Source organism: Sorex araneus, chromosome 1, assembly GCF_027595985.1.
Source record: "Sorex araneus isolate mSorAra2 chromosome 1, mSorAra2.pri, whole genome shotgun sequence".
NCBI classification, from domain to species: domain Eukaryota; kingdom Metazoa; phylum Chordata; class Mammalia; order Eulipotyphla; family Soricidae; genus Sorex; species Sorex araneus.
In genome coordinates, this window is record NC_073302.1 from 300,797,100 (window position 1) to 300,813,627 (window position 16,528).

At 53.0% G+C, this 16,528-nt stretch overlaps 1 protein-coding gene across 1 annotated transcript in view; it reads left to right on the forward strand.

The window, feature by feature from the left end:
• The window catches only part of LOC129402217 (uncharacterized), a 54,048-nt gene that overhangs the window by 12,749 nt on the left and 24,771 nt on the right, over nt 1-16,528 (forward strand). The window contains exons 3-4 of the mRNA XM_055127806.1: nt 4,588-4,728; nt 15,764-15,815. Of these exons, the coding sequence (XP_054983781.1) occupies nt 4,588-4,728; nt 15,764-15,815 (193 nt within the window). The remainder of the gene's footprint in view (nt 1-4,587; nt 4,729-15,763; nt 15,816-16,528) is intronic.

Consider the following 16,528-nt stretch of genomic DNA (forward strand, 5'->3'; position numbering starts at 1 on the left):
CGTGAGAAGCCAGGCTGCACAAAGTACAAATCAGCACCACCCTTGTGGACAGCTCAGGCACTCCCAGCCCCGCCTGAGAAACGCTCTAAGAGGAACCGCAGCTGCGAATCTCTCCGCCCTGCATCAGGACCAGTGAGAGGCTCTCTGGGACCCTCTTGCATTTGGGAGGGTCTCACAACTCCCACCCAGTGACCGCAGAGCATCTCACTGCAGGCCGCTTTCGCGTTCTCGAGTGGTGATTGTCATATTGGACACGTCAGAGGCAATCCTGGGAGTTCTGGGTCTTTCTGGCCTCCCACCTGCCCTGGTCAGTCTGTGAGCTTGCTGTATCTGGCTGGCCTCCGGATGCCATGTTCTAGGAGGGTCCACAGGGTCAGGGAAGGTCAGTCCAGCAGCGTCCCTCTGTTTGATTAGAACAAGGCCTTCCCCGGGCTCGTGGGCCTGCCGCATGCACTGTGGGGTTCCTTAGAGCTTTGGGCCTGGCATGGCAGGATGCAGGGCGGAAGAGGGCAGCTTGGTGAGAGGGCGCTCAGGATCTTCTTACCCACTTGGTCGTGGGTGGCACCAGCATGATTAAGGGGGCTGCAGGTGGAGGGAGGTGGTGGGCACAAGTCAGGAAGCAGCAGTCTGCACTTACTGGGATGTTCAGAAAGGGGACATCCACCCTGGATTTCCTCGTGAGAAGAAAATGAGGGGTCTTGTGTTGGCTGCCCCCTGAGGCCCACACTTTCCCTGGCAGGTGCTGAGAGGGTCTGTATCTTCCTCTTCTTTGGAAAACCACTTCTCAACAACCTGTGTACCGGCATGTCTGAAGAACCAAGCATTTCTTTCACCCATAAGATCAAGCCCCACATCTACACAATGCAGAGTGCCACGGGAGACCTAATGTTTCCATGGGAGATGCCTCTGGAGGAAGCGTCTCAGTGAGCACTAACTCGGAGTTCCACCAAGGCCACCACTAGCGTGTTTGTTACCTCACTAAACCACAGCAGTCATTACCCCAGAGTGAGAAGGACAATAGTCACAATCATGATCACTGTTGAGCTGCCGTATCTTGGACGGCTGTGTGCCAGGTGCCGTGTCAGCCCCTGCGTGAAGTATTTTGCTAGCTCGGCCCGGCCGTCCCTGTGGAGAATACGCTCTGACTCTTGTGCTCCCCACTCCCTCTCGTTCTTAATTTGCCCCTAATCATCCTGCTTCTGTTTCCTGATTTCCTTCCTGCTGTGCAGGGACCGAGCCCAGCTCTGGTCTCAGCCCATGATGTGGTTCTGGGAAAGAAACATCATTTGCCATCCGCTGAGAGCCCCCGGGGTGCCGTGTGCTGCTGCCTTGACCCATAGGAGGTGCCGGGAGAAAGGCAGGAAGGAGCCGTCCCCCTGGGAACGGGCACATTAAGGAAGAGGCGCCCATAGGAAGTGATCCATCATCTGTGACATTTCAGATGGCGCTGGAAGGGGCAGGGGCCAGGGGCCAGCAGAGAGCAGCTCCCTGAGCAATGCCCAGAAACCGGAAGCTGGGTGAGCATCTTCACAGCTCTCCCCGGCCTCTCTCCAACCCCCCTCCAGGAATCAAGAGCCAGGAAGGGGGGAGGGGAGCACTCAACCCAGTTCATGCAGAGGTGCCATGCTTTCTTTCTTTTTTTTTTTTTTTTTGCTTTTTGGGTCACACCTGGCGATGCACAGGGGTTACTCCTGGCTCTGCACTCAGGAATTACTCCTGGCAGTGCTCAGGGGACCATATGGGATGCTGGGATTCAAACCCGGGTCGGCCTCGTGCAAGGCAAACGCCCTACCCGCTGTGCTATCGCTCCAGCCCCGGTGCCATGCTTTCTTAAGCTTGGTTATATTCTTCGTTTTCTGCTTGACCCAGGGCCTCTTAAGTATTGACTGCACAACCCAAATGCATCTCGGTGGTGTCAGGATATTCAGCGAGATATTCGGTCTCCGGGTCAGCTTGAGAGGAATCTTCTATGGGCGGGATAGAATGGACCAGCTGCTCCCCTTCATTCTGGCTGGGCCTGGACCCATGTCTGGGATGAAGTTGAGGAGGGCATGGGATGAACTTGGGCCAGGCCAGGCCCTGGCACTGGTGTCCCCACACATGTTACTTGGCAGATTATTTTGAGTTGAGAAACTTTTACCACTTTGTCTACCTAGAGGAATGAAAATTGGGAGGTTTGGGGCCAAAGAGATAGCACAGGATGAGGGCAGTCACCTTGCATGCACCTTGGTCCCGGTTCAGTCCCCAGACCACAGAGGGGCATCTGAGCACTGCCAGGACCGAGCCCTGAGCACTTCCAAGTGTGGTGCCCTGCAAAACACACCACCCAAAGAGAAAATTGGGGGGGGGCCGTTCTTACCTAAAATCTGGATTTTTATCAGCAATATCCTTTCTATTAGAGAGACTGGTCTCTGTGGCCAGGAAAATATCTAATTGTGGAGCATTTATTTGCCCTTTGTCATCTGTCACACCCCTCTTTCCTGAGAGCCAGAAAGCAGAAACTTTCCTCTCCTTCCCTTGCTCGTTCACCAACTTGGGTTGTCGTGATGCTCTGGTCACACACCCCTGGCTCAGTGCTCCTGAGCTCACCATGGGAACACAGGGCCCCAGAGCCGGCTCGGTGCGGGGCCAGATTCTGAGTCTCTGCTCTGCAAGACAGACACTCTTTGCCACAGACTGCTTTAGAAAACATTCCAACTTGTGTCACTTGATCCCAGAGCCAGACTAATGTCCCCGCATGCCCAGCAGGACAAGAAAAGAAAGGGCGATGAGGGCTGGGGGTTGGGGGGCGGGAGGGAGGGAGCAGGATCTGGAGGCTAGCAGGACATCCTGGTCTGTGCTCCTGAGAGCAGGAAGTCCATCTGACTCAGGCCCGTTGGGGTTTCATCCTGGAAGTCTCGGACGGGATGAAGTCCCTTCTCTCCCTCCACTTTCCTCTGAAAAGAGCCTTTCGGTGCCAAAGTAGTTCAAAGGGCTGGAGTCCAGGAGTCGTGGGTTCAATCCCCAGCACTGCATAATGAAGTAAAATGTAGGTCTGGGGGCTGGAGCTATTGTACAGTGGGGAGGGCATTTGCTTTGCACACAGCTGACCCGGGTTCAATTCCCAGCACCCCATATGGTCCCTGAAGCACCGCCAGGAGTAATTCCTGAGTGTAGAGCCAGGAGTAACCCCTGTGCATCGCCAGGTGTGACTCAAAAAAAAGAAAAAGAAAAATTGGGTTTGGGGACATGGTTCAACGGGCTAGTGCATTTGCTTTATGGTTCTGGTCCCCTGAGCACCTCAGGGAGTGACACCACCACCCCCCAACCCTACTGGGAATAGCCCCAAGGTGTGGCACCAAAATCCAGAATCACATGCAAACAAAGGCTGTGAGCTGCAGCTGAGCAGAGGGCACTTGGGCAGCAGAGCCCCTCGGAGCCCCTCTGGCCCTTCCTCCCTGACTCACGCCCCACCTGGGCTATTTATCTTCCATGCAGCTGAGCCTGGATCGAATCTCCAGCACTGCATGGGGTCCCTCAAGCACCCTCAGGAATCTTTCCTGAGATTTCTTCCACCAGGGTGCCACGGAACCTCACCCCAGGTTGCCATGGAAACTCCCACCAGAATATCCTTGAACTCCCCACCCAGAAAGTTTAGGGTGATCATGTGATGTCTCTTTCTGAGCCCAGAGGATTTCCTGATTCCCCAGAGCAACAGGGTCTGCAACCAGGCCACAGGTAACCCCAAATTCCAGGAGCCGCTTCCTCCCAAAATGCTCTGAAATTCATACCCAGCTGGCCCAACAGAGAAAAGCAGTCACGTCCTCAGACCCAGAGAACACTCTCTGGGTCCCCTTTGGCCAAAGAAAACATGCCAAACAAAACAAGATCATCCATGGGGCCGGAGCGATAGCACAGCGGGGAGGGCGTTTGCCTTGCATGCGGCCGACACGGGTTCGATCCCCGGCATCCCATATGGTCCCCCAAGCACGGCCAGGAGTAATTCCTGAGTGCAGAGCCAAGAGTAACCCCTGAGCATCGCTGGGTGTGACCCAAAAAGCAAAAAAAAAAAAAAAAAAAAAAATCATCCAGAAATCAGAAAGCCTGGAATCCCCCACCCAGTAAGGCTGGCCTCCTCGAGCACTCACGCTTCATCCCCCGTTCCTGCAGGCGCAAAGCCGACGGGGCCTGGCACCATCCCAGACCCTCAAACTCTGCTTGGAAGCCACACCCCATATTCCCCGAGCCACTGTTTCTCGGAGGCTTGGGGTCTAGTCCAGTAGAGTCCAGCAGAGAGTAGGGACCCCAGCTTGGCTTCCTGGAGCAGCTCTCTAGCTTTTTGATTGGTTGTTGCTTGGAATATGTTTTGCATGCTGTTCTTCACAGAACACAAGAAAATAAATTGGACTTTTAATTCCTGTTCATCAAGTGCTCGGTGTCAATGATATCAAACTGATGTCCACTTCCGTCCTGGGCTTTCTCTCCCAGATGTTCCCCTCTCGGACGTGTGCTGGTCTCTGCACTGGGAGGCATAGCAATTGCCTCGCGCAGCCTGGCTGGCAACAATGCCTGTGTTTTTCCTTCTTTCTTTTTGATGGCGTCCCCTAGGGTGGCCTTCTGGGGCAGGCAGAAGCTGCTGGCCACCTTCATGTACAGCACACAGCACACGTCAGAGCTGTACCTGAACCGGTTCCAGGAACACTGGGACGGGAGCTTCTGCTCTCAGCGAGCAGCGCGTGGCCATCCAGGGTGGGCTGCCAGCCTCTGCGGGCAGTGACCTCTGCTGGGCATTCCATCTGTGGCCCGTCACCCTCAGCCAAGTACAGCCCAGCCTGGGCCCTGCCCCTCATCGTGCCTGAGAACCAACCATTCTAATTCAGCGTGTGGATGCCCCCCTCGAGTGTCTGCACGGACATGGGATCCTGTAGACCTATTCTTTTTTTTGGGGGGGGGGGCACATCCGTCGGTGCTCAGGGGCTTTTCCTGGCCCTGTGCTCAGGACCTAACTCTGGCAGTGCTCAAGCGGCTCCATGGGGTCTTGAGAGAGACTCCCAGGAGAGGCAAGAATTCAGCAACCTTGAGCACATTTGCAGCTAGTCCAATTCTCTCTGTTTAAAGGCACGAATCCAGCTCCGATTTCCACAGAAGCATGAAGGACACACACAAGGAGCCTGGGGAGATGCCCAGGTGGGCAGGGGGGCAGCTCTGGAACTGGAGTCAGGGCCATTCCTCCACCACCAGGCTGTTTGCAAGGGGTGGAACAGGGATACCCTGCAGGGACCGTGTGCTCTGCTGTGTGACTGCTGTCTAGTATCTACCATCTCAGCTTCACTGACTGCTGTCCACTTATCCTAGTGCCCCCCACCTCTGCTGCATGACCACTGTCCACTAGTCCCAGTATCCCTCATCTCAGCTTCCCTGACGCTGTCCACTCATCCGAATACTTCCTATCTCAGCTGCCCTGACCGCTGTCCACTCCTTCCAGTATCCCCCATCTCAGCTGCCCTGACCACTGTCCACTCATCCCAATACTCCCCATCTCAGCTGCATGACTGCTGTGCACTCATTCCGCTGTCCCCTACCTCAGCTGCACTGACCATTGTCCACTCTTCCCTATATCCCCCATCAGGCACCTTGGCAAGGCAACAGGAGCACATGCACGGCCCAGAGGTATGTTGGGGACCTGGTGGTTGTGTCCCCAAAATCCATAGGTTGAAACTCTCCTCCCAGAGGGATGTGACAAGGACCTGCGGGAGGCAAGAGGCAGGCGAGTGAAGAAAGTCTCAAGAGTGAGGTCCATGAGCCTGGGAATGGGGCTCAAGTGATGGACCCTGAGTTTTACTGAGTACAGCCCCAGTAAGAGTCCCCACACTGCATCCTGGTCCTCCCCGCCCCAGTGCTCCCTTCCCTGTATAATACTGCTCCCCCTGCCATAAAATAGGATTCATGGCTGGCCAAAGGGACAGTCCAGCAAGGAGCATGCTGGCTTTGCATGTGGCCAGCCCAGGTTTGATCCCCAGCACCATTGATGGTCCCCCAAGACCACCAGGAGTGACCACTCAGCACCAAGCCAGGAGGAAGCCCTGAGCACTGCCTGGGAGAGCCCCAAAACAAAAAAGGAGGAGGGCTCATGGGCCAGAGAACAGATCCAGCAGGGGGCACTTGTCCCAAACACAGTCAGCCTGGTTCGGCCCTGCACACAGCCAGCCCGGGTTCCATCCACCCCCTTCCCCCCAGCCCCACCAGGAGGGAACCCTGGCCATAGAGCCAGGAGGAAGTTCTGAGCACCACCGAGTATGGCCCCAAAACCAATTTGTTTTTGTTTTTGTTTTTTGCTTTTTGGGTCGCACCTGGCGATGCACAGGGGTTACTCCTGGCTCTGCACTCAGGAATCACTCCTGGCGGTGCTCAGGAGACCACATAGGATGCTGGGAATCGAACCCGGGTCGACCGCGTGCAAGGCAAATGCCCTACCCGCTGTGCTATCGCTCCAGCCCCAAACCAATTTATTTTAAAGGAAAACAATTTATGCCTTAATGAAAGAGGTCTGAGAGAACTTGCTAACAGTTTAACAGGCATAGCTGATTGTACACGAACTATCCCCTAGGCAAGTAAGATACTCTCCAGTTTAAACTAAACACAAAATGAGTGACTGACCAGTGCTGACCATTGAAGGGGACCCCTCCCCACTACAGGAGGTGCCCCAATCAATAGACCAATCAAAAATACCAATAAAGCTGTGGAAACTGAGAGATTATAGGCAGGAGATTCCAATGCAAATAGACTCGGGTCAAATATGCGTCAGCAGGATGCCAAGAGATGTGCTCCTGCCTCGGGGGTCTGAAAGGATGTTCAGCCATCAGCGAGGCCCTCAAGGACCTCCAGCCCTCTGGGCTCAGCAGGGCTGCCACTTGGAGGTCCTGCCATACCACAGAGACCGAGGGGTGTAGGTGTGGCTCAGAGCCATTACGTCACTGTCATTCAGTCCATCACAGAGAGGGGCGCTGGTGTGATCACAGTCTGGGTCTGTCGGGCAAGGCAGCACTCTCGTCACCGGTCCCCCAAGGAAAACAGAAACCCTTTCTTCTGGAAGGGAAGCTGGGGGCTCTGGTCCTGGTAACTGCTTGTGTCATCACCTGGCCCGTCAGCGCTCCCAAGGACCTTGGGATCCCAGGACATCTCAAGTCACCGTCATCCTTAGAAGAAGCAGAGGTTGGCAGCCGGGCACCCGTCCTTGAGGGATCCCCTTCATCAGGTGGGGACCCCAGCTGGTGACACAGGCTTGCAGCTGTGGTCCCCAGAACCCACACACTTTGGGAAGGAGGGAAGTGCCCATGAGGGGCTCCCACTCTGCCCCCTGCCCGGCTCTTCCTGGCTCTCACATCTCCAGGCTGAGGCAGTTCCAGTCCATTTGTCCCAGGCCGGCTAAAACCCAGGGGCTGACTGGGAGCTGGCTCGGCAGGCGGGGGAGGGGCCGCCCGGGCGGGGGAGGGGGTTAGTGGGCTGGAGTCCAGGATGGAAAATTCCCAGGTGACTGGGAAGAAATCGGGAAGAAAACAGGAGCCTTAGACAATGAAATTTGGACAGGCAGGCAGACGCACAGCATGCATAAGCCTTTAGGAATTAAAAAAAAATGAACAGATGATGGCTCATTTATTAATTATTAACAAACAAGTAGCACAAATGAATAGTATCATTAAAGGCCATTTTTGTGACTATTAATATGCAGTTATATTCTAAATAACAGTCTCACTTTGACCAATCAGTGTCCTGCCCGCCTTAGTTTAGAAGTGACCTATTTTAGGGGCCGGAGCAATAGTGCAGCAGGTAGAGCATTTGCCTTGTACATGGCAGGCCCAGATTTGATCCACGTCATCCCCTATGGCCCCCTGAGCACAGATCCAGGATAACCCATCAGCACTGCTGGGTATGGCCCAAACACGCTCCCCTCCAAATAAATAAATGTGACCTATTTTAATTACAGCCTCCTCCACACCAGTCAAAACCTGGGTTACGCCTTCTTTCTGTGTCCCGATTCCTGAAATAGTCTCTGAAGACTTGGCTTTCTGACTTGGCTGGAACTGGAGGAAATCACGTGAAGGGAAGTGAGTCAGGGGGACAAATAGCTTATCTGTGGAATATAGAAGAATAACTGAAGGAGGGATGTGGGATCAAAGGTACCAGGTCCCCCTTAACCCTAGATAATAGAAATGAGGCCAGGGCAGGGGGGTAGTAAGAAGAGGTGACAGGGGTGAGCGGGGCAGGGCAGGGGTCTCGGCAGGAGGGTGATGTATCTGCATATACCACAGGCTGGGGGGCGGGAGGGACACTGGACAGGAGGGACCCTGCTGGAGTGCCGTCCCCACAGTGCTGGGACCTCACACCTGAACTCAACTCTGAGGAACTATGGAAACCACAGTGCCTTCATATTTTTTATTTTAAAATATTTCAAATGTTGGGGGCTGGAGCGATAGCACAGCTGGTAGGGCGTTTGCCTTGCACGCAGCCGACACGGGTTCGATCCCCGCCATCCCATATGGTCCCCCAAGCACTGCCAGGAGCAATTCCTGAGTGCAAAGCCAGGAGTAACCCCTGAGCATTGCTGGGTGTGACCCAAAAAGCAAAAAAAAAATATTTTAAATGTAAAGGAGTTTTTAAGAATTAATTTAAATTTTTTAAAGTTATACAGTGCAGAAAAAAAATATGACTTTCTGGGCTGGCACAGCCAACCTGGGTTCAATCCACACAGGTTCCCCAGAGACCCACCAGAAGTGACCCCTGAAGAGTCAGGAGTTCAGTTCCCAGCACAGCCTGGCAGGACTTGAAAACAAAACCAGTCTGACTTTCTCTGTGTTCTACTGCCCGTCCCCTATTCCCGCGCACTCGGGGCACAAGGACCGGCTCCTGTCCCATTTGCTATTGACATGAACAAGGCCCTCCAATCCCAGAGGCGCTCAATAAATCTTGATCAAAAAACATCCCTCAGTGGGCCACCGGCCAGCCTCCCTGACATGCTCTCATTGGTGGAGACGCAGGAGGACCGGAAGTGGCCGTAGCCACGGGCCAGCCTGGGCGGGCAGCCTGCTCGAGGCCTCGCCCTGAGATCCAACTGGGTCCCACCTCACACTGGACCCCAAAGCAGAAGGTGAGAGTGGAAAAGTTTCAGCCTCTTGTTGTCACACCTTGGCTTTGGGACTGAGGGTGGGGGGCACCAAGGGGGGTCCCCTGTGCCCTACTCATTTCTGCTTTGTGGCGGCCAGTCCTTGGCTGAGGTCAGAAGGGGGTGCGTGCTCGGCCCCCACTGTTTACTCAGAGCCCTGCCATCAGCAACCACCTCGCTGGGCTGACACACCCCGATTCGAATCTCCACCAAGAAGGGGCCTCAGAACAGGGTCCTGTCCTCAGGAATCTGAGCCAGGGCAACCAAAACACAAATGTGCAGTTCCGGTTTTTAATTTTTGTGTTTTTCCAAAAGAGCTTTCAGCCTGCTGCCATCCGAGTGGCCAGGGGCTGAATGCATGGGATGTCTCTGATGAGGAATCAGGCCTGCCGGGACCCAGGGGTGCCAGCCCTGGTGCTCCACCTGCAAATCTTCTCTCCACTGTCTCCCTCCTAAGCAGAGAAGAGCAGCACAAAGATTCAGACTTGACTCCCCCAAATTTTACACAAGTCTGGCAGAGGGGCCCTTGCTCACCCCAGCTCCCTCCAGAAAGACAAGCCCGAGCTGGAGAACCAGCACAGGAGGTCACGGGACTTCAAACCCTCCTTGCATGATGCTGGCCTTGGTTTGACTCCCCAGCACCACGCACGGTCCCCTGAGCACTGTTGAGGGCCACTCCTTGAGCATGAGCCAGCAATAAGCCCTGTGTACCACCACGGAAAAATAATTTACAAAGGGACAAACCACATCAGCAGAGAACTGCGGGGGGGTGGGGGAGGGGCAGAGCAGGGTGAAGAAATCCAACTTAACAGAGGGGCGGAGAGTTCTCCAAGCTGAACATCAGATACTGCCGCTGCTTCTGCACGCTCCCCCTCCACCTGCCTGGGGTACAGCGCGCGGGGGTGGGGGGCAGCAGCCAGGGGCCTGGGGGCCTGGCCAGTTTGTAGCAGGACTGAGCACATCCACATTGCAAGCTCCCAGCAATGCCCAGAAGCGCAGCTGCCTGGAGGAGGTTGGGCTGTGGGGGGCCGTGGCTCCTCGGGGCCCTCTCTGGCCCACTTTTCCGGGATGGGTTTTCCGCCGCTCCCGTTGCCATGGCTTTTGGAGTTCTCATCACCCTTCGAAAGCCCAGAAGAGCAAAATAAGAGGCCTCTGCTCTTTGATTCGAGAGCTGACCAGTTCTTTAGAAGACAAACTCAATCTGGTGCTTGAATCCGGATTAGAAATGGCTGATAATGGCACTTGTAGCCCTTGGAGTCATTTAGCTTCTTGCTCCAAGAAATTCAGTTCCTTCCTCAGACGTGATTTCATTCTTCTCTGCAGGATATTGTGGGGAGCGCCCAGAAGAGACGGGGGCTGTTGAGGGCGAGATCAGAGTGAGGGGCATGGTCTCAGGGTGTCTGATCTTGTTCCTCTTTGTTTCACTCCTGTCTGGCAGGAAAGGCGGAGCAGCCTGCCCCAGACACTGTCGCCTGGAGGTGGGAATTTGGGTGGGGGGCATGGATTGTCCCTTAAACCCTGGACCCTCACCCAACTGCTCTCTGGCGTCTTTGGGAATTAAGGAATCCCAGTGAGAATGAGCAAACCGAAGGGAAGGAATTTCTGCGTCTTGCCCTTCTGAAGAGCCTGGGGAGACAGCTCAGGGGGGCCAAGTGTGTGGCCCCTCAGCATCCCAGAGCACAGAGTCTTTGAGTAGTCCCTTAGCAACACTGAGTGTGGCCCCCAAACTGAAAACAGGTACAGTGGGAAATGTAGCCTCTAGGCATTGGGATCCCCTTTGCTGCAGTGGGAGAAGGAACTTGAACCCCTCACATCTGCTTCATGCTTCCAGCTCTTGGGTAGAGCGCAAAGAAATGCTCTCTGGCATCAGGCAGACCTGGGTTTAACCCTCAGCCTTCTTCCAAAGGTGTGATTTTAGAAAAGGGACTTCACATACTCAGTCTCAGGGATGAGAACAGTTGGGTAAACTTATTCCCAATCCAACACTCTCTGATTTCCTGTCCTGGTTTACTTAAAGTCAAATACCAGAAGATCTCTTGCTTTATAGTACAGACATCTGGAAACTGTTGAATGCTCTGTTTGGGGTTCCATGCCTCATGTTTGTCGATGTTTAAAATACGGTTGAAGTTTCATTCACTGATTCTCAAGACAAAGGGATTTGGGGGAAATTCTATTGTTCGGGAAGAGCACATCCTAATGGCTACCTTGGCTAAATCACTCAGTGAGGAGATAGAACAGTGGCCTGGTAGAGTGCTGAGTTAATCATCGATTTCCACATTTGCAGGTGTGCCTAAGGGTGTTGTGTTGTGGGGTCAGAGAGATACAAGAGTGGGTAGGGAGCTTGCCTCCCACGCAGATGATCCAGGTTGGATCCCCAGCCCTACATATGAGCCTGAGTCCCACCAGGAGTGAATCCCTGAGCACTGAACCAGGAGTAAGCCCTGAGTACAGCCCCAAAACCAATTTTTTTTAATTCAGAGGATGTTGTGTTATTTGTTGGTTCATCTGTGAATCTCTGCTTTCATCTCTCGGTCCAAATATAAGGAAATTTTATGTGAAATTTCCAATGTCTCCCACTTTGGCCAGTGTGTGAATATAGGAGAGAAATAATCTCAGAGTACAAATCCAGAACATTCTATCACAATCAGATTATGTAAAATTGAGCACAGTAGACACAATTTAGTAAAAGTCATCAGGAATTCACCTTCAGATTTAAATAAGACCGTCTGCTTACCTGTCTTGTCAAACTCAGTCTCAGAGTTCATTGGGCTGAGCGAGCTAAATAAATAATTCTCTAATAACGCAGGAGTCATAAGTGCTCAAACCCTGGAGCCATTCGGCCCCCATGGGGACTGAGTGGAATCCTTTGGACAATGACCAGGGGGACCTGGGGGGTTGGACTAATGAGTCAAGGCTTCTTAGGGAGATGATGAAAATGTTTAAGTCACAGTGGTGATGGTTGCCTAACTGAAATGCACTAAAAGTGCTCAAATTATGCACTTAAAATGGGTGCATCTCAATTAAGCTAAGAGATAGTAAGAGTCCAAAGTACCTGACTTCCAGTTTCCTTGTTATGAAACGGGGGCCTGAGTCCTCACAGGACATGTGAATATCAAGAACTAGAGTCTCAGTTGAGTAACAAGTCACAGCGAAGATGAAGGGTGTGGGGACCATTGTCCCCAGGCCCAGTTTTCCTGGCCCACCAGAGCCCTGCCCCTGCCTCTCTAGACTGTTATCAGAGCTTCCAGTTGAACATTTGTGAAATCAGTGACAACTCCTCTTGCTGTCTGTGCCTGTCACCTCCTATCTTTCACCCAGCTTGTGTTAAAACTGGAAGTCACTGTGGCTAGCTAAGGTCATCTTTGAAGCCCAGCGCTGATGCCCACACCACCCCCACCCTCAGGATACAGGAATGATTCCTTCATCAGTTTTGGGTTCACCCTGTTGGGAGTAGAAAAACAATCTCCTTGCAGTGTCTTTAGTCCCTCAGTTTCCCCATCTGTTCTTCTTCTTGGTCTCTGACTCCAGGGAGAGCCCACCAATCGTCCATCTGTGGGAGTGGGCATCAGGGAATCAGCAGCCGCCCCTTTCCCTGTGCCCTCATTCCCACCCCCTAGGAGACCATGCCCAGGAGTGGAGAGGGGTGCCATGGTGTCAGGGGACTGGCCAGCTGCTAGAGAGGACATGGGACCTTTCTACTGTGTCACCCTAAAGATTAACTAACATGGCCACCAGAAGCCTTTTCTAAGGAGTTTCTTTGACTGCCCAAAATGCCTTTCGAGGAGCCCTGAAATTCTTCACCCTATCTTCATGTGAAAAAATGAAAGGTCACGCCAGCTGCCCAAACACAGTCAAGACCACGCATCAGGCAAACAAGTTAGCCATGAGAAGAATCTGATCAGGAACTGACCTCAGGTGGAAGCCATGTCTGGAGCCTTTGTGCAGCGGGGAGGGCTCTTATCTTGTACATAGTGACCTGCGTTCGATCCCCGGCACTCCATATGGTCTCCCGAGTCCCTCCAGGAGTGAGCACAGAGCCAGGAGCAAGCCCTAGGCACCACAGAAGCAAACAAAACATTCAAAAATAAAAATAAGGGCTGGAGTGATAGCACAGCGGATAGGGCGTTTGCCTTGCACGTGGCCAACCCGGGTTCGATTCCCAGCGTCCCATATGGTTCCCTGAGCACTGCCAGGAGTGATTCCTGAGTGCAGAGCCAGGAGTGACCCCTGTGCATTGCCAGGTGTGACGCAAAAGGAAAGAAAGAAAGAAAGAAAGAAAGAAAGAAAGAAAGAAAGAAGGAAGGAAGGAAGGAAGGAAGGAAGGAAGGAAGGAAGGAAGGAAGGAAGGAAGGAAAGAAAGAAAGAAAGAAAGAAAGAAAGAAAGAAAGAAAGAAAGAAAGAAAGAAAGAAAGAAAGAAAGAAAGAAAGAAAGAAAGAAAGAAAATTGGGGGGTGGGTAGAAGTGGGATAGGTCAGGGAAAGGACCGCTGAGATAATGATAGACGGAGAAAGGGTCACTTAGTGCGCGTTCCCCCGGAGATCTCTCCGGCCCACGGAGAGACAACAGTGGAAAGCGCTCCTAATTGGGTGGATTCTAAGAGCAGTCCCGATCTGAAATAAAACTAGTGAGGATAATAAATAGGGGCTCAAGACGACACATGCCGATCAAGAGCAACTTTATTAACAGCCATGCTGGTTTTATACTTTTCTTAGCAGGGGGTTGGTACATAAGTTGTCAATCATCAGGGAAGTGTCTTCTCAGACCAAATAAGGAAAGGTTCGGGGCGTACTTTGGTGGGCTTACAACATTCTCCAAGAGTAGGTTGAGAAATAGTGGGGAGAGGAAGGCAAGGGTTTATCTGGCAGGAGCATCTGTCAGGAGGAATGCACAAAGCTTTTAGTGTAACGGAAGGCACTCTACGGGCTTTTTGGGGTCTCTCAGTTAACTGCCCTGGGCTACTTTTACTTCTTGAGTTTAGCTATTTCCTTTGTCACAAGGGCACCTGTGCCTCAGGTTATGCAAAGCTGGTAATGGAATTTTCCGGTTTGTCCAGAGTAAAGGTTTCGGGGTCCTCTTTTGTTCAGGGTCCTGAGCAGTCCCCAACAACTTAGGACAAGGACTAGGTGTTGAGAGGAGGGGAAGGGGCATGCGTGATTCTCTGCCAGTACAGGACTGTAAATCCCAGTGCCCACTGGGGAGAGAATAGTGCCCGCAGAGAGGCAGGCGGGCGGGCCGGAAACTGGAGACATCAGTGGAGGAAAGTGAGCACTCGTGAATCCCCATCGGAATCACTTCGTAACTCTATAACTCACAGTGACTCAATAACAAGGGGTTTTTTTTAATAAAATAAAATGGAATTCACCAACTGGCAGGTGAGTCTTCTGGCGAGGCCACCTGAAGTCCACCTGACCAAGGGGAGAGGTCACCAGGAAGGCCAGACCCAGCAACCAGGGCTGGTTCAGGAATCTCCAATGAGTGAGAGGGGCGGTTGGTGGGCTCCGTGGATTCATTTGTCTTTAACAAATGACCCGAGAGCATCTGAAGGGTGTTAGGTACAGGGAATAGAAACCCCTGCTCAATCAATACGGAGCTCAGCTCTCACACAACAGGAAGGCTGGGAGAAGTGCAAGTTTCAGAATTGATTGATCCCGAGGCTTGGCAGTATCACCAAGGACCCACGCGCCCCTCCACTCCCCGCCCTGCCATCTGGGGTGATGGCTTCCATATCAGGCTGGTGGCAGCTTGGCGCACTTCCTGGAAGCTCATCCAGATTCTGCACCATCTCCTGGGGTTCGCAACCCTTTCCTGGGGACCTCGCAGCAGTAACCCCTGACAGAGGGCAGCTGATGCCCTCCCGCCACGCCATCAGGTCTGTGTGAGAGAGGATGCCCGTTTGCAAAGAGAGAAGAGGACGATGCGGCTGTGGAGACAAACAGTACGATTGTCCAGAAGCCACAGGACGTGACAAGACAAGGATGAGAGCTCTAAAGTTTCCTCTGGGTTTCCAAGCAGAAACTGTACTGGCCACGGAGTTAGGGGGTTGGGGGGGATGGGAGCCCTTCTCAGGGACAATACAAAGTGAGTTCCCTTAGAGAGTCCTTTTTTTTCCTTTTTGGGTCATAACCAGTCATGCTTAGGGGTTCCTCCTGGCTCTGAACTCAAGAATTACTCCTGGAAGTGCTCGGGAAACCATATGGGATGCTGAGGATCGAATCCAGATTGCCCGAGTGCAAGGCAAAGGGCCCTACCCACTGTTCTATTGCCCAGGCGTCTCCCTTAGAAATTCTAAAACAAATGGGGCTAGAGAGATCGTACTGCAGGCAGGGCACTTGCCTTGCACACAGTTAACCCCAGTTTGATCCTCGACACCCCATCTGGTCCCCTGAGCCCACCTGGAGTGATTCCTGAGTGGACAGCTAGGATTAACCCCAGAGCACTTCCAAAGTGGCCCCCAAACAAACAAACAAACAAACAAAAGAAATCCCAAAACAAAGTTTCCTAAACTGAATTTGGCTACTGTCTCCTTTTCAGGAAAAAAAAATCACTAAACACACTCCTGGAAATCTACCCTTAAGCAAATGGCACCTCTCAGCTCACCCACAGTTTCTCCTGCCCCCACCCCAGATACCCACAGTTTCTTCTGCCCCCGTCCCAGATTGTTCTGATCCAAAGGCAGGTGAGTGTGTCCTGAACGACAGTACAGCAGGGAGGTAGGTACTCAATCCAGTGTCAATCCCGGGCACCACATATGGTCACCTGAGCGAGCCCCCTACCCAGGAGTGATCCCTGAGCACAGAGCGAAGAATCAGCTCTGAGCACTGCCTGGTATGGCCCCCAAACAAAACAAAACAAAAGGGGAAAGAGCGGAAGAAGGAGGTTGAGCTCATCTGCCAGACAGGGCAGTGGTCAGTGGAAGGGACAGAAAGGGAGTGAATCGAGCAGAGAGTCAGAACCACGCCCCCAGACTTCTGCAGAGTGGGGTGACCGGAGGTAAGGAGGGCTCCTGGCTCGTTGTGGACCCCCACAGCCCTGCAGCTGCACGAGAAGCCCAGGGCGTCTATCAGGGTGGCAGCCACTGGCAAGAGCCAACTCAAAGCAGGATGACAAGTGTCCCTCCAGGGCTTGAGGGTTATTTTTATGATGCAAGGCAAGTGCTCTCCAAAGAGTCACACCTCTGGCCAAAACCTGCTGACCAGTGTCCCTCTGAATCGTCAAAGCCTCAGGCTTGCCATTCAGAGTCTGCCGTGAGCAGGAATCCAAGAGGCCGGTTCCCTTGTGCAAAAGGTTTTGTGCTATCGGTGACCAAGTATCAATACAGCACAATTTATCAGCAGGGATCCCATGGCTGTTCCATGAGCTATGTGTAGTCTCCTTACAGTTCAGGCCGGA